General features: G+C 41.2%; 1 protein-coding gene across 6 annotated transcripts in view; it reads right to left on the bottom strand.

Annotated features, from left to right (window-relative positions):
- The window catches only part of LOC114465949 (NXPE family member 3-like), a 32,575-nt gene extending 7,363 nt beyond the window's left edge, over positions 1–25,212 (bottom strand). For 2 of the 6 annotated variants that reach the window (XM_028451341.1, XM_028451346.1), the window contains exons 1-10: positions 25,052–25,212; positions 24,615–24,710; positions 21,903–22,147; positions 18,343–18,828; positions 17,739–17,992; positions 16,752–16,908; positions 14,956–16,674; positions 6,955–7,126; positions 4,961–5,392; positions 805–1,122 (exon numbers count right to left, since the gene is read on the bottom strand). In XM_028451341.1, the coding sequence (XP_028307142.1) occupies positions 805–1,122; positions 4,961–5,392; positions 6,955–7,126; positions 14,956–15,008 (975 nt within the window). In that variant the 5' untranslated portion in view covers positions 15,009–16,674; positions 16,752–16,908; positions 17,739–17,992; ... (2 more) ...; positions 24,615–24,710; positions 25,052–25,212. Of the gene's footprint in view, positions 1–804; positions 1,123–4,960; positions 5,393–6,954; positions 7,127–13,404; positions 13,497–14,546; positions 14,639–14,955; positions 16,675–16,751; positions 16,909–17,738; positions 17,993–18,342; positions 18,829–21,902; positions 22,148–24,614; positions 24,711–25,051 lie in introns of those variants that run through there. The other 4 variants (XM_028451343.1, XM_028451342.1, XM_028451344.1 and 1 more) reach the window with 4 other exon arrangements.
- Between the last annotated feature and the right edge of the window lie 876 nt (positions 25,213–26,088).

Below are 26,088 nucleotides of genomic sequence, written 5' to 3'. Positions count from 1 at the left end.
TTAAAAACCTAAACATAACACAAGGACATTGGACTAGTTGTGGTCAGTGTGTGTTAAGAAGAGCCAATGTGCCGTATACACTTTGTTTTACTTGGCTGTCATTCATGTGAAATTGATTGACATTGTTTTGTAATTCCTGTGAAATGGATTCAGTGCATAGATAAATTCTGAATTTCTTCAGTGACAGTTATTGTGATGTATCGTGGATTAATTTTTCTGTGATATATTGATTATTGCAATAATATCATTATTGCGGGCAAAAAAAATGATTTTGATATATCGCATCGCAAGGTACCTGGCGATACCCAGCACTATAATTCAGTATGCTTTATATACGTCTGCTATATGTTGCCACCTCTAAAAAATTCCTTTCCTCTTGCCATCTCAATGATTTTTTTCTAGATCCGCCCCTGACCCCAACCCTGGTTTCAAGTGTGCTTGTTGAGCACACACAAAACAGAGTCTGTAAGATGCGTGTGACACTTTAAACGCACTTCAACTTTGAGCACCAACACTTTCTGTATCACCCAACTTCCGCACCGGGCCCATTTGTTGGGCCCTCGCCGGTAAGTCCAGCTGCTGTTCACCCTGTCCTGTGCTTACTCTGAGAAGCAACTCTATCTCAACGTTGTGGGCTCTGGTTAGGAGCCCCTGCGTGTAAGTCCCGTGCCCTCTCTGCTCACCTATTGTCACGGCATGCCAGCCATTTCACCATGTCACATTTTAAAACTTTTTTAGCCCTGTACTGGCCTTCTGTTTTTCTCTGTCTCTCATCCACTGCAAACAATATATGGCTCCACTCACCTCTGGCTGCCATAGCTGCACTCGCCTCGCTGAGAAGATCGCAGAGCTGGAACATCGTACATCCACATTGCATCGGATCCGTGAAGCCGAGCAGCAAATGGACACAGTCATCTTTGGTCCCGGACAACCAGGGTCTCCGTCTTTCACCGGTTCTGTGCCGTCACTGCCACTGGGGCCGCTTCGCCTCCGGACACCACCGCTCCTGGTCCAACGATTGGAGTCCACTTGCCGCCGCCTCCAAATCCCGATGACACCAGAACCCGGCTCGGGGCCAAACCCAAGTTCATCTCCACTCCACGTGACCATCCGCCGTGGTCCCTGGTCCCGCACAGCAGGAGAAACACACGTCCGCCTCACACACCGCATCACAAAATCCAGCATGAAAACAAATTTGATATCCTCAATCTATCGGAATTCCCTTTTCTTGCTGCGCCATCCACTATGCAGTCCGAATCCCCTCCTTCGATCCCTCCTTCAGTAAATCCTGAGCATTCCTCTTCCTCTGTGGCTCGCCGCCTTTCCGTGCCTCAGTTCACTCCGGCCCCGCAGCGCACACATGACTTCCCTGCCTGCTCTTCTCCTCCGGTCTCACCGTCGCCTTCAATATTTCCCACTCCTCCGTCACCCATCCTGGCAACCCCACTTCACCCACTTTTTCCCCCGACCATTCTAATTGTGGGCGACTCCATTACAACAAACATCCGCTTCTTCAATGCAGTCACACACTGTTTTCCTGGCGCCACCGTCCCTGTCATCCTCGATAAACTTCCCAGTCTTCTTCACTCACTACCACCGTCTGTCCATAGAATCATTGTCCACGTCAGCTGCGTTGATGCATCCCGTCGGCAGTCAGAAATCACCAAAACACACTTTACCAAACTCCTTCACTATCTCTCCACCTGTGGTAAATCCATATTCATCAGCGGCCCACTCTCCCCACTGCGGAATGGGAATTTTCAGCCACATCCTCAGCCTCCATACCTGGCTCCAAAAAACCTGCAGAGCTCAACATGTGGGCTACATTGACAATTTTAATCTCTTCTGGGGTCGGACATCATTTTTTAATCCTGATGGTTTTCACCTTAATAAACTGGGCAGTAGTATTTTAATAGCCAATCTTCAGCACACCATCCAGCATTTCCCACATGATTGACTATTTACAAAACACACACCGTCTCCTTCACCTTACTCTACTTTGCCCCACCAAAGTGCCTGCTCCTGCCACAGCTCCCCCTACAGGCTCCACCCGTTACTAAATTCTTCTGCTCACACCTTTCTCATTCAGTCCATAATCGCAGCCAGACCCCCTAAACCCTACAAAAATGACACTAAACGCATAAAACGGCCCAATCCCATTCTCTGTCCACTCCCTCGTTCCTCACAGCCACCCTCAGTGCTGAAAATACTGAAACTGGCTCTCCTTAACACTCGTTCACTGAACAATAAAGCACTCATCCTACATGAATTCATAACTGACAATAACCTGGACTTCCTCTGCATCACTGAAACCTCTCTTCTCCACCGACAACAAACTCCTCAAACCCTGTGACAACATTTCCCACTTATTTAACACAGACAAATGCAACTCCTTCCTATCATTCTTCCAATCAAAAATTAACACCTTCTACAGTTCCTTAAATATTTCTCTCACTCCCGCTGACTCCTGACCTGCCTCCGCCCCTCTTATCACTTGTTCTCTTTCCAAATTCACACCTGTCCACTCAGTTGAACTGTTCAAAATCCTCTCCACCATGAAAACCTCTACCTGCGTACTTGACCCTGTCCCATCCACCTTTGTTAAGCACTGTTTCGCCACCATCTCCCATCTCATCTCAAAAATCATCAACTCCTCCCTCACCTTTCCCTCCGTCCCTTCATCACTGAAACTGGCTGCCGTAACCCCCGTCATCAAGAAACCTGGTCTCAACCCCGAAATCATGAGCTACTTCCGACACATCTCCAACCTCCCCTTCCTGTCAAAAGTTCTGGAACGCGTTGTTGCCTCACAAATCACATCTCATCTCAACAATAATCACCTTTTCGAACAATTTCAATCTGGATTCTGCACTAAACACAGCACTGAAACAGCCCTCGTCAAAGTCACTAACGATCTCCTCCTCTCATCTGACTCCGGCCTACTCTCAATTCTCGTTCTTCTTGATCTCACTGCTGCTTTCGACATCATCAACCACTCCATCCTACTTTCCCGCTTAAAATCCCTCATCAATATCACTGGCGATGCCCTCACCAGGATACAGTCCTACCTCACTAACAGAAAACAATTTATCTTCATCAACAACTGCTCCTCCTCCACTGCCCCCCTGTCCCAAGGAGTCCCCCAGGGCTCTGTGCTTGGTCCTCTCTTCTTCACCATCTACCTCCTCCCCCTCGGTAAATTATTCGTCGCCATGATCTCCGTTTTCACTGTTACGTCGACGACGTCCAATTATACATCTCCACCAAGTCTATCACCCATGAAACCCACTTCACACATTCAAACTGTCTTTCTGATATCAAAACATCACCCCTGTCCTCCAAAACCTCCATTGGCTCCCCGTTCCTCAGCGCATCGAATTCAAACTCCTCCTTCTCACCTACAAAGCCCTCAATAATCAGGCCCCCTCCTACCTCACAGATCTGCTCCACCCCTATACTCCCTCCCGCAGCTTCCGCTCATCAGATGCAAACCTCCTCGCTGTCCCCAGGACCAAGCACAGAACCTGGGGTGACAGAGCTTTCTCTGTAGCTGCCCCCACCCTAAGGGAATTCCCTATCAAGCCACATCCGCAACTGCACCGACCTCCCATCCTTCAAATCATTTCTCAAAACTCACCTGTTTCACTCAGCTTTTAATGTTTAAACTCAACTTATGATTCATTCATTCTGATGCACAGCAGTGTTGGTAACATACTGCAAGAACACACCACTGACTCCTTGGTAAGTTAATAAACACCTCTGAAATTCTAACCTTTAAAGCCTGATTTAAAATTACTGTCCTTCAGTTATTCCTTGCAGGTAACAGTGACTAACAATGTGCTGGCTATCATCCTTTAACCCACTCATATATGGCACCGTTACATAATATGTTTTAATTCAGAATGAATTATTCATATAAGCTTGGTTGTGATCACAGCGCACCTAATCGCTCTCGATTTTATTTAAAAACGCTGCAAGACGAGCAACAACAATCGCTCTTGTATTTGCCTGTTTGATCTGCTCTAGACTTTGTCCAAACGAGGCGGACTATCTGAGCAAATAAATCATAGAGCATGTTAACCGCTCTAGGGTCTGTCGGTGTGAATGCACGCTCTGGAACAACACACACAATCCAGATCCCCAAAAACACCAAGCCCCCACACCAGGACCTAGTGAAGCCTACCAAACCCACAGGGGAGCTTTATTAGTGTTCTGGCCTAGCTATTACTGGCTCTGATGCAAGGAGATGGACAGAGGGATCACATGCAGTGGCTCTCGAGGGTCCTAAAAGCACCCACCCTGCCCTTGAGGCCCACCACACCCGTAAGCTCATCCACTCCACCAATAAGGAGAGATACCCTCAGAAAGTTTCACCCGACCCGAAAGGGGCCAGGCTTGCATCTGAAAATTGGGTAAAGGATTACTGGATTGACTAAACTAAAGAACCAATTTTCCAGAACTGTCAAGAGATTTTGTTTTTTGAGACTTTACTTTGAGTATTGTTATTTGCATGCTAACACGATTTTTGCCTCTAACACATTTTTTTGTTCCGCTTGGAAAGGATTTCACACAGATGTTTTTAATTTAGAAGTTAATTCCCTAACCGTAAACATTTTTCCTGCTGACAGCAGTGTTCCTGGCATGAATCTATTCTACCTGAAGCATGTTTTTGTTTGAAGAAACGCACACAAAAAAAGTACATTAAAGCAGCAATAAAAGAATGTGGAAATTGTGTTGGAACACACAGAATAATACATTTAACAAGGTGTGAGTTTCATGTGCCCCTGTGAGATTGTGTTTGGAAATTATAACTTCACAAAACAATCACAACTCGTAAAGTTTGTTAAAATGTGGGCTTTGTATAATGTCAAAATATCATGGGATAACACATGCTCAGAATAAAACCTATTGATAAAACAAACAACACAAACAGTCCACCAGTGAGTATAAGTTGTTTTACCTCAATCTCAGCTTTTCCTTCCCAGACTAAAGGGAAAACAGCAGTGTAGCTGCCATTTAGATGATCCACCACCTTCCCGCTCACACCTGCTTTCAAATGCCGGTTCTTGACAGGAGCTAGTAAGACGTCTCCTCCTGAGGTCTTGGGAAGGCATTTGAAGTCATTCATTATGATTCTGACCTCCAGCTGATCCCCTATTCTCCACTTTTCTTCTCCCTTTTTTGGGAGGATAGCGAACTTGCTACACCCTGGATCAGTGGTGTTTTTAATAGTATAATCCGATGTTATGGTTGGGGTTTTTGGCCGAGCAATGGATTTAAGAATTTTGTCTTCTTCAAGAGTCTCTTCAAGAGAGATTGGTCGAAATGCACAAAAGCTCATGTTGATGGGAAGAAGCTGTGAGATGAATGGGGGATCCGCAGTCTTCTGGACCTGAAAACAGGGTGATGCAGTGATTTTGATGTAGCTTTGTAGGGGTGTCCTGATCTGATATCGATTATGAATATTGGTCCGATATTAGTCTGAAAACCAATATCGGATATCGGATTCAAATTTCCGGATTTTCCAATTTTTTTATTTATTTTTCAATTTTTTCAATTTTTTTTCAATTCATTTTTTATTTATTTTATTCAATTGTAGAAGATTGTATAGATATTATGTTGGAAATTATATAACCAATTGGTTAATAATAAATGGGTCAGTTTTTCTCATACCTACTTTTGCTGACTATTGTTCTCTGTTTGAGCACTTGATCAAGCCTTTTCTAACATTCCACACCACAAAATAAGTCATTATTTATTTTATTAAAGCAAAGAGAAAAAAAAAATTGAATAAAAGTATGTATCGGATATCATGCTGATATCGGATCAATAACTGCCATATACACAAGGCTGCAATATCGGTATCATATCGAAAATTAAAAAGTTGTATCTGGACATCCCTATAGCTTTGATTAATATAATGCAGTTACAAGTGTCCTTATAGGACATCAGTATTGAATTTTAATTGCAAGCTCTATTAAAAGATCATATAAAATACTATATATAGGGTTCTTTTATTTTATGTCCTTGTAGAGCAGCCAGGAGGAGAACAATTCATGAGAGACAGTGGCCGCCATTAATGTCCCAAGCTGTAGACAGGTATTGTGACAAAAAGGGTGACTGCTCAAAAAGGTGACTCTACCAGCTTAGGCGAGAAGGGTCTGTCTGCAGCTGGGCGTTCCCGGTTTGACTCAAGAACGCCCCCTTCCTGTTAGATTTTCATCAACCAATCAGAGGAAGTTATGTGGGAACGACATCAAGGGGGCAGCTTTGTGTAACCTAGCATACAGCCTGCCAGAAAGCATTAAAAAGAAGAAGGAACGACATCACTTCCGCAACTTCAGTAAAAGTGAAAGCTGCAAATTATCATTGATTATTACAGTAAACAATTAACACAGCTGACTCGATACATGTCACTAATCTTTGTAGTAAATATTGTGCAATACTGTAGTAATGTTTTCACAGACAATTTACCAGTCACTTTACTTGCTGTTTATTCTGTTCATGTCCTTATGCTGCTGATACATAAACAATCTGCATCACTGTAAACACTTTAGTCTGAACCTACTGCTAATGGTATACTGTACTTATTCTTGGTACTTATATACTTAAGTGCAGATATAGTTTTTATAACCTATACCTCAGGTAAGATTTTTAAGCACAAAGAGTCGACTCATTCCTAATATTTCAGATGTTTATATTGTTATCTTATTTAAATAAATTATCCAAACTACCCCTATAGTATTAAATATGTTGTTTTGATAGTTTGCTAATATAATTCATGACGAGAACCTTTTAAAATGAAGTTATTCATGTAATTTCCATTGCATAAGAAGATCATTTAAGTTGTAATATATTTTTTCATGCAACATTTTAATCCTTATATTGGCATCGAGTGTGCATCCAATGATTAAAAAAGTCTGAATGCTATTCTACAATTAAAAAGGGTCTCACCTCCACATTGTTCATCCACCAAAGTATGAAGATTATAAGACAACCAGTCAAGCACAGGAAGATGAAACCACACTTTGGAAGAAAAATGGCCTTGACTTTCGGACTGCGAAATGATTGTTCAATCATGGTGGGTGGTCTCTGACTGCAGTGTAGCACTTCAACTGGATCCAATCTGATGTGAAAAAGGCATTGATATTATTGGTAATGTTATTAAAGGTAATTGTCATTTATAATTGATAATATTCTTATTTTTTGTCCTCAAAGCAAAAGGCTAAAAAGAATGTTTCCAATGGTTCAGACACATAAAAATCAAATAATATTTGAAGAAGATATGGCCATTTGAATGTTGTCACTCTCTAAAGTATACTAAGGGAGAAAACAGTCTTCAAACATTCTGTAGTTTTTGTCACTTCAGAGCAACCAGCAGAGTGGGCAGAAACAAAGGCTGTGCATTTGAATTACTTTAATCCAACCCCCTAGCAATGCTTGTGACTAGCTGAAGGGTTTTAATGTGATTCATCCAAAACAAGTATACTTTTATGTCAAAATGCCAATCAACTTGATGTATTACCCTAAGCCTTGCCCACCGGCCCCGCCCCATAACTAAGCCCCTCCCCTTTACATAAAAAAAGGTTTTATTGGTCTATGCCCTCATCATAACTTAGCCCTGCCATCATCATTTTATAAAAATTATTAATATTAAAAAAGTATTATTAATATTGAAAACATATTATTAATATTAAACACGTATTATTATTATTATTATTATTAAATATGAAATTATTTACATTCAACTATCCCTTTAGCAGGTATTTAATTATATGTATTTTAAATTAACAATAAAAAAAAATAAAAACTTTGGCAACCTCTGCTGTTTGTGTATGGATATGACATTTTAAAAACCGGATGGCTTCCTCTGCTGGACATATTTGGATTTAGCATTTTTTTTTCTTTTTGTCTGCACATGCTGTCAAAGGTCAACACTACAAGAAGCATTCTTTCTAAGACAGCAATGCATGATTTGTTATTGCAATTAAATAAATGAATTTATTTTACTGCATAATTGTGACCATCACCAGCCCTCCCTAAGGATGGGTAAGAAACACTTTATTAAAGGGAGAATATAAAAAGAAAGGGCAGTATGGAAAGCCGATTGAGCATATATTAGATATCTTTGATATCAAAGCTCTGTTTCATGTACTAGTGAGGTCTTTGACTGCTCGAGTTTACGAGTAGAATGTGGCAGGATTAGTAGGTTAGTATAGCTTTTAATCAGCTCAGCAGCATTACATGAATAATGATACCACAAGAACACTGAAACATGTATTAGTAAACTAGCAGATAAGAAAAATCCCGACATGTTAACTAGTAAGGTGTTAAATATCCACTAGTTAACTAGTAACATGTATTTTGTGTTTACTAGTTGACTAGTGAACCTTAAAATGTTTACTAGTTAACTAGTTAGAGCCAAGATGTCCACTAGTTAAACTCGTTTGACTATTTTTAACCTTACTCGTTAACTAGTGAGTCTCAAAATGTTTACTAGTTAACTCGTAAGACCCACACACAGTCCACTAATATCACTAAAAATGCAGTTACACAGTTTACTTGTTTGCTAGTGAGGCTCTAAATATTCACCCATTAACTATTGAGAGCAAAAAGGCAACTAGTAGGCACTAGTTCATGTCTTTTAAGTCTTACTAGTGAACTAGTGAGGCTCAAAATGGTTAACTAGATATCTAGTACGACCCAAAATGTCACTATTTGCACTAGTTTTACAAATACTACTTGTGAAAGCAAAAATGTTTACGAGAAACACTTGTTAAAGTACATGCTAATGAGTGGGTGGGGTCGGAGCATATTCTAAACTTTCCCATTGGTTCTCTATATAGACTTCCACTTCCCACAAATTTAACCCTTTGTAACCCTTTCCAAGCGGAGTGCCAAGCGGAGTGCAGCCACGGCGGTCGCCGAGGCAAAAGCCCGGACATGGGAGGAGTTTGGTGAGGCCATGGAGAACGACTTCCGGACGGCTTCGAAGAGATTCTGGACCACTATCCGGCGTCTCAGGAAGGGGAAGCAGTGCACCGTCAACACTATGTATAGTGCAGCTGGTGCGCTGCTGACCTCGACTCGAGACGTTGTGGATCGGTGGGGGGAATACTTCGAAGACCTCCTCAATCCCACCGACACGCCTTCCAATCAGGAAGCAGGGACCCGAGAGTGGGCTCTCCTATCTCTGGGGCTGAGGTTGCCGAGGTGGTTAAAAAGCTCCTCGGTGGCAGGGCTCCGGGGGTGGATGAGATCCGCTCGGAGTTCCTCAAGGCCCTGGATGTTGTGGGGCTGTCATGGCTGACACGACTCTGCAACATCGCGTGGACATCGGGGGCAGTGCCTCTGGATTGGCAGACCGGGGTGGTGGTCCCCCTTTTTAAGAAGAGGGACCGGAGGGTGTGTTCCAATTATAGAGGGATCACACTCCTCAGCCTCCCCGGTAAGGTCTATTCAGGGGTACTGGAGAGGAGGGTCTGCCGGATAGTTGAACCTCGGATTCAGGAGGAGCAATGTGGTTTTCGTCCTGGCCGTGGAACTGTGGACCAGCTCTACACCCTCAGCAGGGTCCTTGAGGGGTCATGGGAATTTGCCCAACCAGTCCACATGTGTTTTGTGGACCTGGAAAAGGCATTTGACCGTGTCCCTCGGGGATTCCTGTGGGGGGTCCTCCGGGAGTATGGGGTATCGAACCTCCTGATAGGAGCTGTTCGTTCCCTGTATGACCGGAGTCAGAGTCTGGTCCGCATTGCCGGCAGTAAGTCGAAATCGTTTCCGGTGAGGGTTGGACTCCGCCAGGGCTGCCCTCTGTCACCGATTCTGTTCATAACTTTTATGGACAGAATTTCTAGGCGCAGTCAGGGCGTTGAGGGGGTCAGGTTTGGGGGCCTCAGTATTGCATCACTGCTTTTTGCAGATGATGTGGTCCTGTTGGCTCCAACATACCGTGACCTTCAACTCTCACTGGATCGGTTCGCAGCCGAGTGTGAAGCGGCCGGAATGAGAATCAGCACCTCCAAATCCGAGTCCATGGTTCTCGACCGGAAAAAGGTGGAGTGCCTTCTCCGGGTTGGAGATGAGGTTCTGCCCCAGGTGGAGGAGTTCAAGTACCTCGGGGTCTTGTTCACGAGTGAGGGAAGGATGGAGCGAGAGATCGACAGGCGGATTGGTGCGGCGTCTGCAGTGATGCAGAGTCTGCACCAGTCCGTCATTGTGAAAAGGGAGCTGAGCCAAAAAGCAAAGCTCTCGACTTACAGGTCGGTCTACGTTCCAACCCTCACCTATGGTCATGAACTTTGGGTCATGACCGAAAGAACAAGATCACGGGTACAAGCGGCCGAAATGAGTTTCCTCCGTAGGATGGCTGGGCTCTCCCTTAGAGATAGGGTGAGAAGCTCAGTCATTCGGGAGGGGCTTAAAGTAGAGTTGCTGCTCCTCCGCATCGAGAAGAGCCAGATGAGGTGGCTCGGGCACCTAATTAGGATGCCCCCTGAACGCCTCCCTAGTGAGGCGTTCAGGGCACGTCCCTCCGGAAGGAGGCCCCGGGGAAGACCCAGGACACGCTGGAGAGACTATGTCTCTCGGCTGGCCTGGGAACGTCTCGGGGTCCCCCCAGAAGAGCTGGAGGAAGTGGCCGGGGAGAGGGAAGTCTGGGCCTCCCTACTGAGGATGCTGCCCCCGCGACCCGGAAACGGCTAAGCGGGAGAAGATGGATGGATGGATGGATGGTAACCCTTTCCTAACTTTCCATGTTGACTAATGCATGGAAAATGTATGTGTAAAATGTTATCTGTACTATAATTTCAGGATGGCCTGTGTGTGTGTGTGTGTGTGTGTGTGTGTGTGTGTGTGTGTGTGTGTGTGTGTGTGTGTGTGTGTGTGTGTGTGTGTGTGTGTGTGTGTGTGTGTGAAGCAAATATCTCCCCGACGTGGTATGAGTTCGACCTGAAACTTAGTCAACGGCTTCCAAATACCCCAAGTGTGTGTATCTGTTATTTTGGAGTAATTTGGTGTAGCAAAACGGTCAAAACGTTTATTTTATAATTACGGCTCCCTCGGTAAGGGCGCAGTATTGAGCGCGCTACTTCCGGTTCTGGGTGACGTCACTGTATCGCAGTTTGTTTGGGTTAAAAAAAAAAATGGTCAATATTAAAAATGTTTTTGCCCTTTTAAGTTAATATTTCATGGTTATTTAATATTATTCCCGTGATTCCAAACTTCCTTTAAATCACGGGTCACTGACTTCACTTCCTCCTTCATTTCATGACTGTGGGCGGTGGCTGTGCTGACTTTCATTAGCCGACCGTATCACAAACATTCTGCTTCTTCAGACAGAGTAAAGAAAGATGCTAGCAGCTACAATGTAAACACACACACACACACAGCTGATGCTTGTGCGTGCACTACACCGGGATGAAAATACTGAACTCACACAGAACCGTTTAGAGAGAGAGTTGCGACTTTGGTGTTGGAAAACGTTTATTTTTTGTGGTACTTCTGTGTCTTTCTTAACAAAGGAAAAGGATGTAGACACACACACACACACAGTATTTATAATAAAAATATACTATGTGAGTAAAATATAACAAAAAACTAAACAATATTTATACGAAAAGTACACAAAAGGACAACAGAAATGCATAAAAATATACAAACACGCTCCAAAAACACACAAAATTACTCCAAAAAACATACATTACAGAAAAATACACCAAACAACAAATATATGAAAATGACTCAAAATACACAAAATAACAATAGAAATGCACAAAACTACACCAAAATAAGATACAAAAATACACAAAATGATTCCAGAATCACACTACAATGGCAACAAAAAACAATAATTATACAAAAAAGGCACAAAAAGAAAACAGAAACATACAAAAATACATAATGACTCCAAAAACATGCATTACAGAAAAATACATCAAACAAAAAAAATATAAAAATGAGTATAAAAAAACAACAAACACATTTATCATGCACATGTCCCATAAAATTAAACCAGGGAAATCGCACATGCTATTTCACTTTGCACATGCAAATAAACCCCTTTATAACACTAAGAGTATAACACTACAGAGTATGTACACCTCTTTGCACATCCAACCTTCAAACATATTATCTTTTGGCCATAATTGACAACTATATTTATGCTCCCACATGAATGCCCTGTTATTTTGGAGTAATTTGGTCATTTCCAAATGTTTATTTTAGTTTTATTTCACTTCTGGACAGCACGGCAAATGAAACCCATTTAGCTTTTGACCTCAGAGTGTGAGGGGGCGCTAGCGCACCATCTATATCTATTTCACTGCACAGCTCACTTCCGGTGCATGCAAGCGCTCCTGTGGACTTCTTTTGAGGAAACATACTTTTTTATTGTTCCTTATTTGGTGATGATATAGTTTCAACATGTTTATTTTCATGTTAGTTTGACCGTACGCTATTTAGACCGGACAGACCTCACCTGGAAGTTATTGACAGCAATGGCTGCTGTGTTGAAAGCTGCACATTTCTTCGCGGTGCGTGTGTGTGAGGACCAACGGAGGAGATTAGAGTCCCAGGTAGAGAGTCTCGCACACACACACATCGATCAGGTTCGTTTCACTATCGATCACCGTCTACGTGACATGCGTGCAGGTATGTGAGTGTTGAGTGTATAATGGACCACCATTTAGTCTGATTACAGTCTGTGTCACGACACTCGTCCATTGGGTGGTAGTGACTGTAGTGTTACGCTCTGAGTCAGATCTAAGTGTTTACATGTTACGTAGATGGTGCTGCATAGTGAAGGTCACCTGATTACTGCAGCTTCACTCACGTCACACCTGCTACTACACCTAACTACTGAAAATAGATACGTTTAGTGAAAGTTAGGCAGGCAAGGACACGTGGATGGACTGGTGCACATACTTTTAGAATGGATTCACACATTTGGTCATTTATTACATTCAGGTCATTAACCAACAGTATTGCGTTATTCGGACACCTAAAACATTGCTGAATCAACATTCAGCAACATTGCTGAATGTTGCTTGATCATAGCACTGCCCTTCAGGCTTCAGCAGTAGACATTAGGAATGATGGGTGCAGCACTTTAACCGCCTCACTCTTCTTACCCTGATGCTCCCATCACCCTGGGACAGATTACATTTGGATTCTTCATTTCACATGACCATTAGATGTTTTTTTAAAAATTAGGATCACTGACAAGTGGTTTTAGGGAGTGTTGTGGGGTGACAAATAAACTCTGGCAAAGTCCAGAAGTTCAGGTGTTTCAGTTTATTAAAAAAGTGCAAACAGTGACAAAAAGTAAACATCCAGTGCCATTTACAAAAATGAAGGGAAAAGAAAATCTCAATATTCACTGAGTAAACAAGGTCTAACACCCACCATGAGTTTGGCCTGTAGATGTCGCCCTCATTCCAGGTATAGACTGACTCAACATTCACAAAAGGCTCCTCCTATAGCCCAAGCCCCTCCCACTCACATTACGTAATGAGGAAAAAAAAGAAGTATAATAAAGTATTATATCAGTTGAATTAATACAACAGTTTATCATGATATAAGACAACATACCATGATATTCCTTCACTGAATGATCCACATAAATCAGTGTAATTTAAATAAAACATAAATCATTAACGGTCACCTGACTGTACATACGCTTCTGTTTGTTCCAAGCAGGTCGACACAAAGTCACAATAATTTCTTTCCCTGGTAACTAATTATATTCATGAGGAAAATTATTCAGTTACTAATTAATTGCTTTTTTGGGAAAGTGACTAGTAAAAGAATTAATAACTTTTTAATGTTATTTTCCCAACACTGCTTGCATGATATACAATATTTTAATAGAGCTTGCAATTATTAAAGTTCCCCAAGGGGAGCCTTTCATTAATGTCCTTTTTTAAAGTATTATTTCTGTATTGCATAATACAGTGACTCCCAAACTGTTGGGCATGCTAGAATGGTCTAGCTGAACTTTGAGAATGATCTTTGCACATAATTTCAGTTCTAAAATATGTAATTTGTGAATTGTAAGTAATTTTTAGGATATTTGAAGAACAATAGTCACAAAGAGTTTTTCATTCTTTAAAGTTTGGGAATCATTGGCATAACTATGGTCTGCTATAAGACAAGCAAAAACTTATCAACAAAATGTGTACAAAGACACTTCAATACTAGGGAAATATCTATATACGATTATGTGCTACATAATACTTTTCTATTGTGACATTTTATGACACAGCATACATCTCATTAATAACATTTCAAACAACTTATCTCATCATTCTGGAAAAAACAATGGAATTAACAACATAAAAAACAAACGTTATTAACATCATTGATAGGTATTTGCATCCTTCAATATTAGACCATCTTATATGCTGACAAAATTAACTTGGAGCACCAGTTCCCAAACTGATTAATCTACATACACATGCTGTCTGGTTAAATTGTGAAACATGTTTATCCATTTGATACATCATGTCACAAGGAAGATTTCAATGAATAAAGATTTGTTTTCTTACCTCAGCAAAAAAAAAAAAATGTTTAAGAAGGACAACAGAACACCCGTCACAGTGGAGCTGTAGCTGCTTTATGTAACTTCAGACAACAGTTCCTCACTCTTTGAACATCTTAAAAGTAAATAGCAGCCCTATTTTCATATAGCTAATCACGTGATGGTTTGAAGCCAAAAAAAAAACTTGTCAGCAAACATCAGTTTTGTTATGAAAAGCAAATAAACAGCAAAAGTGAGGAGATGGTGATCTGCTTCTGCAGTAAACCCCAAATCTCACCACTACACATTTAGGGCACATTTAAAGATGGTGAACTCATGAAAGCTCCCAGGTGTTCACTGAAACAATCCTCAGCACTGAACACTGAATGCAAGGGTTTTTTTTTTTAGAGGTTATAAGAAGGGTGAGTCGCCTCCACCTGCCGAGCAAGCTGAGGTCCTTTGGTGTGAGCAGGACAGAGGTCGTAGTCATTTTTGTAAAAGTTTCCACTGACACGTTATTCTGTGAATCTTGTTTGAACTTGTTTCTATGGAGGCCTTTAGTATAGCAGTGATGAAACAGGTTCCAGAGTAAATAATGAAAAATGTTTCAGGACCATTAAATAAATATTTGACTATCCTGTGGCTATGCTTTTGTCATTATTTGAGTATGGTATGTTTGCATGCTTCTGTATACAATTTAATGAATACTGAAGATACGTGTAAATAGTGACATTTTTTTGCATAATGGTGACCGTCACCAGCCCTCCCTAAAGAAGGGTAGTCCGGGACGTTAATAGGGGGAATATTATAAACCAGGACAATCCCTGGTGCTATTAGTACGGTTACCGAAGTACAAATACATAGCATCTAAAGTGTTAGGGTTAGGGTTAAGGTTAGGGTTAGGTTATAACTCAATATCGCAACCATTTTCAGGGTTAGCGTTAGGTTTTGTCATGTTCCGTTGGTTAGTTTAGTTATTCTGTCTTTGTTTATTTGGTTTGTGCTTAACTCTTGTCTGTGTTGCAGGGATTCCTGTTTGTGGCTCCACCCCTCAGTGATGTCTGTGTGCTTGGTGATTGATTAGCTCCCTCATGTTTTCACTCAGGTGTGGTCCATTCCTAATCAGGCCTCCTCCACTATTTTACTGAGTGTTTGGTCACAGTGTGGTTGCTGGTTCGTTGATGTTGTCAGGTTTGTTGTCTCCCTCTTCGTGTTCAGCTGTGTCTGGTCTTGCTCTCTGTTCCTGCTCCCTCCTGTTTTGGATTTAAGTTTTGTTTTAAGAGGAATAAACATGGACTGGTTCCAAGAATGTTATACCTCTATCCTGCCTCCATCTCTCCTTGCATTTGGGTCCACACCCACACCGGACCGTGACAGGTTTAGGGCAAGCTGGTGCAGAGGGACGGGGGCGGAGGGTGGTGAGCACCTTCCCCGTTGTCCCTTGATGCCCAAAGTGATTTTTATTTTTTTGTGTGTGTGTGTGTGAATTTTCGTCTGTGTGGCCCAAAATAATAATAAATAAAACAAAATAATAAGAATTTAGATTCAACTTGGTCGGTCACATGATCTACGTGTGCTCAGTCTGCCTTCACTGCCCTGACATGCCCAAACAATAGACATGCCCTGCTACTCATCGCTAAACTGCTGGGGGTAGTGCAGAAACGTCAGATAAATACATCCAGGATAAAGGAGAATGCGTGGTTAGACAAAGTTTGGTCGCCGCTATTTTTGATACATTGGTTGTACATTTGCCGAGGTATGAGTCAGAGACGAAGTGGTTTAGCTCAGTGGTAGATTTCTTACCTCCCTTGTGGGGGACCAGAGTTCTAATCCTGGTTGAGTTCTTAAACTTTTTTTTTGTGTGTGTGTTCAATACCAAGGACTTCCTTGGTGAGCAGTGAAACCGAGATTAATAGTTTGATTGATTTATTATAACAAATGTTTAAAAAACAACATGAGTTGTCTTAAAATAAACTTAATTCTAAGAAGAAAAGAGTGAGAACTGAGCCTGGGCAGGAGGGAGGAAGAGGCTCTCCAGTGTCCACCAATCGGCCAGGGAGACGCTGCTGCTCAACCACTGCCGCCACCGCGCTGCTCCGTGCTCCAAGCCCCCAGTCCTGGCTCCGCTGCTCCCTCCTTGCCTCGTAGACCCGGCCCTAGTGGACACAGCACATCTGCCGGTGGGAGAGAAGTGGCTCTGGTTTTGCGTGCCCTCCCCAGGTGTGAGACTCACTGCGTCTGGGTGGCACTCAAATCCTGACCGCCCAGTATACAGTAAACAGGCCTTGAGTATCACACCATCCACCGCGTCTCCGTGCTCCACACCCCCGACCTGGTTCCGGCCCTGGTGTTGCTCACACTCCCTCCGTCACCGCGTAGACCCGGCCCTACTGGATACAGCACAACAATGAACGCTGCCGTCTCAGACACTCCCCGTTTTTCTTTTATTCCCTCATGTGAGTCACTTCCGGTCCTGCACAGCTACTCTGAATGCCAGCAATTGTCCTAAAGGTAGTGGGTTGGCCTACACTAATTAACTAAAATAAAGGTTTTCAACTAAAACACAGCAAACAAAACATGCAACAGAACTGCAATAAATCACGGCAAACTAATACAATTGACAAACAATATAACACATGCAAATAAAGAATGGAAGACAAATCAAAATAAATTATAATGCCCCCCCCCCCCACGCCAGTCCCTGGACCAATAACTCAGTTTCTATAACGAGCGTGGCACAAGTGGATCAACGGGGTGATTGTTCAGGTTCAATATTAACTGTAGGGTAATACAACATTGTGGGCAGCTGAGGTGTTTCATTCTCAGTTTGTGGCAGTTCAATAGGCAGATTGTTGGTCGGAGCAATGCAAGGTTTAATTGTATATCTGTGCAAGTTTTTTTCTTTACTCCCTTTTTCTGGTCGAACGCGGTAGATTAAACCCGATTTGCCAACAAGGTCAACAATCACATGGGGCTCGGACTCCCACCAACTGTGGAGTTTACTGTGGTCTCTATTTATCAAAGTCGTGTTTGTCCTCATATTCATCTGTTGCCTCTACCAACCCAACTTCTACCTCTCCGTCATCGTTGGGGGTCAGGTCAACATCACGGCCACCATGGACGTCAGCGTCATCAACTTGGTGCAGTCGGCCAATCTTCTGGTAGCGTCCTACAGTGATGGGGTAGTTACTCAAATTTCTCAGACGGACAGGGATCCTACCATTCTTGACGACGGCAAGTGCGCGGTCCACAGAGACAGTGTTCAGCTCATCAAGGGCTTCAATCAGGCCACAATAGTCCCTTCCCGACGGTCCAGCTCGAGCCTGTCCACAGGCAACAATCTCACTTCGAGCGGGGATCCTGACTCCTCGTCTCTGAGCTGGCCAGACATATCCTCTAAACCCATCCTCCGTACAGACAGCAGTTCTCCGGTAAAGGGCGAAGGCTTCTCCCCACGCCTGTTGGGACCCTGAACTTTGGCAAGCAAAAGAGAGAGGCTTCTTAGGGTTATGGAAAACTGTATCCCAACATGGCTTAATTACATTCATGCCAATTATAAAAGGATTACTGGAACATTCATCGGTCAGAACAAAAATGCATTTTTTGTCAATGTCAACACATCCACATTGGGGCAATTTCCAACTAGCGCTGTAGCGGCCCTTTGGTCTTCTCTCAGACCAGACCCCACTGCATGGGCCTCAACAGTAGGGTGGCTTAGTTTAAAGCTGGCTGAGACAGGCAGAATGCTCTACAAAACCTAGCAATGTGACCTGGCTGATTGCAATTCCTACAAATAGGCCTACCTCCCTCATTACAACAATTACCGGAGTGGGGCTGCAGGTATCCCTCTGTGCGAGGCTCGGGGGCGCTGCCACGGTGTCCTGACACGTGTGTAGGGCTAGCTGGTCTTAGCTCTCTGATGAGCTCACGAGCAAAGTCCTTCATTTGGTCCCTCAGCTCCTCCACAATCTCCTTTTTCAACTCCTGCTTCCATGTGTCATTCTGTTGATGAGATCTGGAGTGATTAGGGTCTCTTACCACAGAACACGTTACTTCACTTTGCCTTGGACTTTGCGCTCCTTCCTCCAGGAGGGCCTCCTTTTGCAGGGCACTGAAGGTAATTTCAGGGTCTAAGCGCAAAGCTCTCTTTAACGCTCGGAGCAAGGCGCCATCCTCCAGGCCAAGCATGAGGGTCAGTGGATGCTCCATCCTTATCCTGTTGATGCAACCTAAGATAGACCTCCCTCAAGCGCAAAACATACGCTTGAATGGACTGGCCTGGTTTCTGCACACAGCCAAAAAATTGAGACCTTAAAACAGACAAAGGAGTTTCTTTTACATAGAATCCATCCAACACAGTAAAAATCTTTGCAGCCCTGTCACGCACATCCTTAGCCAGCACAATAATTTGCCGTTAAGGCAGCCCTGACAATGCACCGATTAAAATTTAGATTTTTTGGGATTCAGTTAAATTATTAGCATCTAAAAGACCTTGCATTTTCTCCTTCCAATCTAAATACTTTAAATTGCCTTCTTGGCCTTCGAATTTGGGCACCCATGGGCCCCAGGATAGATTGACATCATCATTTTTAATTACAATCTAAAAGTTCAGGAAAAAAAACGTGCAAAAAATGTTTACAAAAACATATTCATCTCTGGTTAAAAAGCACTGCTCACGAGCCTATGGTCCTGTCGACAAATGCCAAAAATCTGTGTATCGTTACATCCCTACAGGAAAGAAGAAAATGTTTTTATAGCAATTTAGTTTTTTGTTGTCTTACTGGTGAGGCATTTTGTGCATTTCTGTTGTACTTTTGTGTATATTTCCTCTATAAAATATGTTTTTTGTAGTCACATTGAGTATTTGTGCTGCCATTTTGCCTTTTTTGGGGTAATTTTGTGTCTTTCTATTGTTGTTTTGCTTTGTTTGTTAGTACTGTGGGTTTGCAGAGTCATTTTTTGTGTTTTTCTTGTCTATTTGTGTACTTTTGTTGTAATTTTCTGTAATTTTTTAATATTTTTAAGTAATTTTGTGTATTACTCTTGTCGTTTTGTTGATTTTTGTACGAGTTTTGTGTGTTTTTTGGAGTAATTTTTCTAATTTGGAGTGTTTTTTTTTTGTCTTATACTGTGTTTTCTTGCAATGTTTTATTTTTTTTAAATGTATTCTTGCTCTTGTTTTGTGTATTTTTTCTGCATTTTGTACATTTTCTTTGGGAGCCGCATAAAATTAGACTGAGGGCCGCATGTCCCTATGTCTGCTTTAGACCCACATTACATTAATACATTTTATCCTGTATTGTTAAAAATTAAAGTACCAATTTTAAATAAAAGACTGTTATGTGGGGTGGAATTGCTAGCTAAAATGTCCATCCCTCCTTCTTTATCCTGGCTTGGGATGGGCAAAGTGACCCATAAGAGACACTCTGGCAGAGTTATAATTAGCTTTTAGTTTTCATTTTTATTGGGGGGGGGGGGTGAGGTTGTTGTTGTTTTGTTAAGTTTCCTTAATTTTGGTTTAGTTTCTAACTAGGCCACTGTATGTGAGCTGTATCGTTCAGTTTCGTTCCACCAAACGGGGCACTGCTTTTTCTTTTGCAAAAAGTTCTCCACGCATTATCCTGCAGTTAATGAGAAAAGTGTAATTGCGCATTGAGACAAATACACTATTGAGCTCAATTTTCAACCAATTTTCAGCATCGAGAATGTTAGTAGGTCACAGCCAGGTCAGCCAAAATCAAGGCAATATCACTACGCACATGTAAACATGGAGGAGAGTAAGCAGCGCAGCTTCACCTGATAGCAGCGATCAAGCGCGATTAACACCCGTAAAGTGCATTCGTCATGTCGGAAAAGATGGTTTGGAAGGTCCGCAGCCCTTCATGTAAGTCCGATGGGACAAAAAAATCAAGCAGTGTGCAAAAGAATGACTTAAAACGTCGGACACTACGGAGCTAGTTATTGCCAATCAACTCTGATGTCCCAACAAACTACGGGTCTCACCCGGCCTGCTATCGGCGTTTTATAGATAAAAAAAAACAAAAAAAAAACGCTTGACTTGTGAACTAAAGTGTCAAGATAAAACAGAACAGTTGAAAAGACTTAAAACTAGGGATGTAATGACTCACTCAACTCCCGATACGATTCAATTCACGATACTGGGTTCACAATACGATTCTCTCACGATTTATTTTACAAAATGGGACTGTAGACAAATGATGGCTGACAAATATCCCTTTATTTTTTTCCGGGAAAAAAATTTTAAATACTGTATTATTTTCCTTTTATTTTTCATTGTCAAAAGAATCCCTTGATAAACTATTCAAAACAATACAATTTAGCTAAAAATAAATCTTGAATGAAATAAATAAAGGAATAATACAAATGAAGAAGAAGCCTATTAATTTAAATTCTGGTTCTATAGTAAACAATGAAAAACTGCATAATAGTTCCTTTTCTTTTTAAAAGCACAACTGAAAATGTATGTTGTGCCTTAACAATTGGACTTTCAAAAGTTTTTTAATACATTATATTTTGGCTTAACATTAAATTTAACCTCAAATGTTACCTTTGAATTGGAATAACATGATGAGAAGTAATTGTGATGTTAATGCTACAGTAGAACTTTTCGTAATAATTTTATCATAGTTACTGTTTCTAGATAGCAACTTCAGGTATATCACACATTTTAAACTGGTTTATTTTGTACTTCAAGTGGTTATTCAGCATTTTTGGGTTTATTTGATAAACAGGTTAGAAAGTTCCCTAACTTTTCCCTTTTTTGAAAATGGGCACCTTTAGCATCGTTTTTCTCAAAAACTGCAAGGTTGTGCGTGGAGAACTTTTTCCTGAGGAATCTCTATATATTTCTGATGTAAAATATAAAACAAATAGGTAGTGCCCCCGGGTGGAACGAACCCCTATTTTTAGGCCTTATGCTCCACAAAATCTCCTGTGCTCTGACTGCAGCTATATAATAAGCTAACGGCAAAGTGATACGTGCTTTCATGTCACGTCAGAGTATCAGAAAAGTCTCAAATGAAGATTTGTAGGTAGATTCTTTTGACAAAATTTGTGTGTGTAACTCTGCCCCTCCTCCCAATGCGTGAGACTTGAGAGCCTTCTGCATTAGTTTAGCAGCTTCCAAATGTTGCACAAACACTGCAGTTAGCTTATTTGTTCTGTTAACTTTGCTAGTTTAACCAAACCTATTCCTCTTTCACATTGAGCTACAGCTGAGACACACCAGTATCTCTACATTAGCAGAGGAGAGAGAACCCTTCCTTTTCTGAATCACATGTCCTGAGAGGGAGAACAGTCTCTCACAGTGCACAGTGGTGCACTGTGAGAGACTGATATTTGTGTGCAAGGAGTGCTAGTTTACCGTTGGAATCCTTTCTCTTCAGCCACCACTGCAGAGGGCATTCATCCATCTCAAGTTTTGATTCTGATGTGTAGCGGTTCAACATCTTTTGGATGGTCTCTGCTTCTTTGTTTTCCATTGCTAGCTCAGGCTGTAGCAGCATTGGCTACAGGAAACAGAAGTGTGTCGTCTTCTTCTGTGAGAAAACAGCACACTATGGCACATTACTGCCTCGGCTCTGTATGGAGTTTATCATTTTACTGCACCTAGGGAGGGAGTGGTTGTGAAATTAATCAATGCGTTTAATTACATTTAAAGTGTGATTATTGTAGATCATTTACTAAATGATTATGTTTGTACGAACAGAGCCACCATACTGAGGAAGTGCATGTTACATGTTGTGCCTGCAGAGGGGGCATTCGGTTCACTGCGTGTTTGGTGACTGCATGTGATGCTACGGTGTGTGTGCACGGAGGTGTGTAATAAAAGTATTCCAGTGAGACCATCATCACGTCTCATCCTTTAGACTCATGCTCATCAAGTGCTCCCAGCAAGACAAACAACAAACTGTTTACATGGTGTCAGAAGTGGGATCATGTAAGAAAAAATTAACGCAAATCGTTAACGTGATATTTTTCCCGGCCCCAATTTCAATAATTTGTAACTACGTGTGTGTGTTAGGTGGGGATGGGCAATATTGACAAAAAAAAAATGTATCGCAATAATTTATAATATGTATCACGATAATGATAAAAATCATGATAAATAAAAACTATAAATAAAAAAAAAATTAAAAAAAATTCACAACTTAGTGTAAACAGGTTCCTTACAAACACAAATCTGAATACATCAACACTAGACACATTTAAAAAAGCTACAATAAATCCTGAGTTCATGAGCTGATATTTTATGGAATTATTTGTGTATGTGGATTACTATTAGTGATATTGTTAGTAATTTATTTATTTCCTCACTTGAAATAAAATTCTAAAAAAAAAAAAAAAAATGCACATTAAAAGCTCAAATAACTTCAATAGTGTTTTTACTGCTGATGAAATAAAATTTTAAAATATTGCGTTTCACAAATTGGGATGAATGAATAGTGAATGAATGTTGGGTGTGGGATACATATGTATGTGTATATACGTATATATGCATATGTGTGTATCCATAAAATGAAGAGTCCGTCCTTAAGACTGCTCTACTGTAAAGTGCCTTGAGATACCATTGGTTATGATTTGGCGCTATACAAATAAAGATTGATTGATTGATTGATTGATTGATAGTGACATTAGTTATTATGCCAATATATATTTCATACAACGTATGACATGTTTAGCTTTCATTATGACCATAAACAAATCGGTGGCTCTCTGTAGCTTTATGACCGTGAGACGTGTTCTTTTAATTGGTCTATTATTCTTTATATGGAGTGGTTAGTAGGGATGTAACGATTCACTCAACTCCCAATACGATTCGATTCATGAAACTGGTTTCACGATACAATTCTCTCACGATTTATTTTACAAAATGAGACTGAAGACAAATGATGACTGAAAAAAAAGAATGTATATATATATATATATATATGTATATATACAGTATATATATATGTATATATCAGTGGCGGATGCTTTAAGACTACAAGGGAACCTCAGCTTCCCCTAAATTCAGTGGTCAAATATGTCGTGTTGTGTGTACATTTCATTGACTAAATATATGACAGAACACATGTATGTTTAGTTCAGAATCAGCTTCTTATAACAGGAAACTGACAGTGACAGCGTGACGTTCTTCATTCATTACCGCAGCGTCACAGTGTTAATAAACAGTGGTGAAGTTCAGCTTCAATTGACTTCAATGGGAGAGGATTTAGTGGTTGATCCACTGCAGTCAAACTAGACGCTCATTGGATAAATGCTCGGTTATGACGCACTTAGTCCCGCCCATCGGACGCCGAGATTCACAGGAGGTCTATGGAGCAGTGGGCTGGATCTGTCTGTTCCGGACGCTGGAATAATGGATGATGATTGGATGATCTGTCTCAGGCTAATTCAATTTTGATTGACAGCGAAATGAGCCAATCAGAGAGTATGACGTTGTAAGCACACAGGCGGGGTTTTCAAATATTTCAGTCCGTTGCTCTGTGTTGACACGGAGACTTTGCTGATCCTCTCATAGCGAATTAACTTCTGACAAACCTAGTGTCTGTTTTTGGTGTTTGTGGAGACTGTTACTGCTTGTGTTGTGAGACTTTTGACCAAACACTCACACTCCAGCGTGCAGCAGCTACGCGCGTGCGTGTGTGATAATCTACAAATAGTTGTTGACAACAAAATGTGAATTCTACTAGAATTCACATTTAAATAAACAGATACATTTTCTGAAGTAGGCAGAAAATGAGCTTCCCCTGCATGAAAGACCAGCAGCTGCCACTGGTATATATACTGTATGTGTATACATCAGATAATGGTTTCAACCAGCAGAGGGCGCTGGTAACCCAGTGGTTGGTTGGCATGCAGCTATTCTCGCAGTGAAGAAGAGATGAAGATGAGAAGAGATGAAGAGAACAAAATAATTTTGTTCAAAGAAAAAACAAACAAACATGAACTGTGGCAGAAAAAAATGAATGCAAAAAGTAAACATTGAAACTATATTTTTGCTGCGCTCTGATGAACATTTGACTCGTAAATTTAACCTGGAATTCACAAAGCTTATAAAACAGTTACTCACCAGACATTTTAGAAAAAACTTCTCTGATCCATCACAGACAAATAAAGGCAGATCTTCCAGGCATGTTCCCGTACAATGCCTGGAAATGTCCGACATCTGAAAATTTAATTAAATTAGAAAGTAAGTGTTTGTTGATTTGGCAATAAACAGACATGCCTCTTACAATTCAGGTAATGTTTGCACTATGTGAAGCAGCAATATGTAAAAAGAAAAAATACCTTAAAAAAACTTTTTCTAGATACTGTAATTGAGTAGATTTGTATACTAGAACTTTTTAAAGTTAGTCACATTGTGTATTGCTGATAATTGTTATGTCTTTATGCCCCAATAAAGTCATTGCCTGTTTGAATAAATAAAACTTATCATACAGTCTTAAAAATGATCCATTATGTAATGTGTTATGTATTATGTTGTCTTCAAGTGGTATTGATACTAACCTTCTGTTTCTTTCCCCCTCTGATTGTCAAAACAGAATACTGAAATTGTGCCGAATGTTCTTGTCCTGTGAAAATTAACTTTAGCTGAGGTAAGACTGAGCATTTATTTATAGATATAAAAGCATTTATAGATATGAAAGTCCTTCATCTCCATTTCAATTGTGACTGTAATGGAAAACATCAGATACCCTGTTCCCTTCCTCCTCACCGAGGTGTAACACTGCCCTCTCTTTTTATATTTTACCTTTATTAAAGTGTTTCTTTCCCTTCCTTAGTCACAATTATCAGAAAATGGCTGAATTTACTTACACAGACTTAAATGTGCAGTTAACTTTTCTGGTGCTGGGTGGATGACTGGAACAAACTTTTTTCATAATTAACACATATCTTACACATTCTCACTTACCACTATCATGTTTTTTTCTTCTTTTCATGAGCCTTGTGGGATATGTCCGCTTAATTTTTTTCTGTGTGTTTGATAACCATAGCACATTGATGCAGGGACCATCGGGCTCCATTAGGGAGGTTCCCGACGTAACACTGTAATGTATCCGGGGGGCGTTCAAATTGTGTCATTGATATCTGCCGTCTGTCGGGGCCCCCTACTAGCAACTCGCCAGTGAGATTTTTGATGCTCTGTCACTGCAGCGTCTCAAAGTTACATTATTTTGTCATTGAAATTGACTATCAGCTGTCCCTCGGGGGGCCCTTCAGCTTGGGGCCCTAGGCAATTGCCTGTGTTGCCTACCCTGTTGCAACGTCACAACACACACAAACACTCAGGGAGAGAAAACCAGCTTCTCTGTTATTCAGCTTATGGATTATGTTCTGTTTAAATGACATATTTTCAGTTTTGCAAAAACAACTTTAAAGCCCCTCTGCAATCCCCACAACCTCTTTTTTTTTTTTTTTTTGTATCATGAAACATATTTCATCAGAGTTGTGGAAATATGCTGGGGGGGGGGGGGGGGGGGACTTGACAATTCAAATTACTTAATTTTGCTATCGCCTATAGCAAGAGCAGGGTTTGTTTTATC

The sequence above is a fragment of the Gouania willdenowi genome, chromosome 6 (genome assembly GCF_900634775.1).
Source record: "Gouania willdenowi chromosome 6, fGouWil2.1, whole genome shotgun sequence".
NCBI classification, from domain to species: domain Eukaryota; kingdom Metazoa; phylum Chordata; class Actinopteri; order Blenniiformes; family Gobiesocidae; genus Gouania; species Gouania willdenowi.
This window is presented reverse-complemented; position numbering and strand designations above follow the sequence as displayed.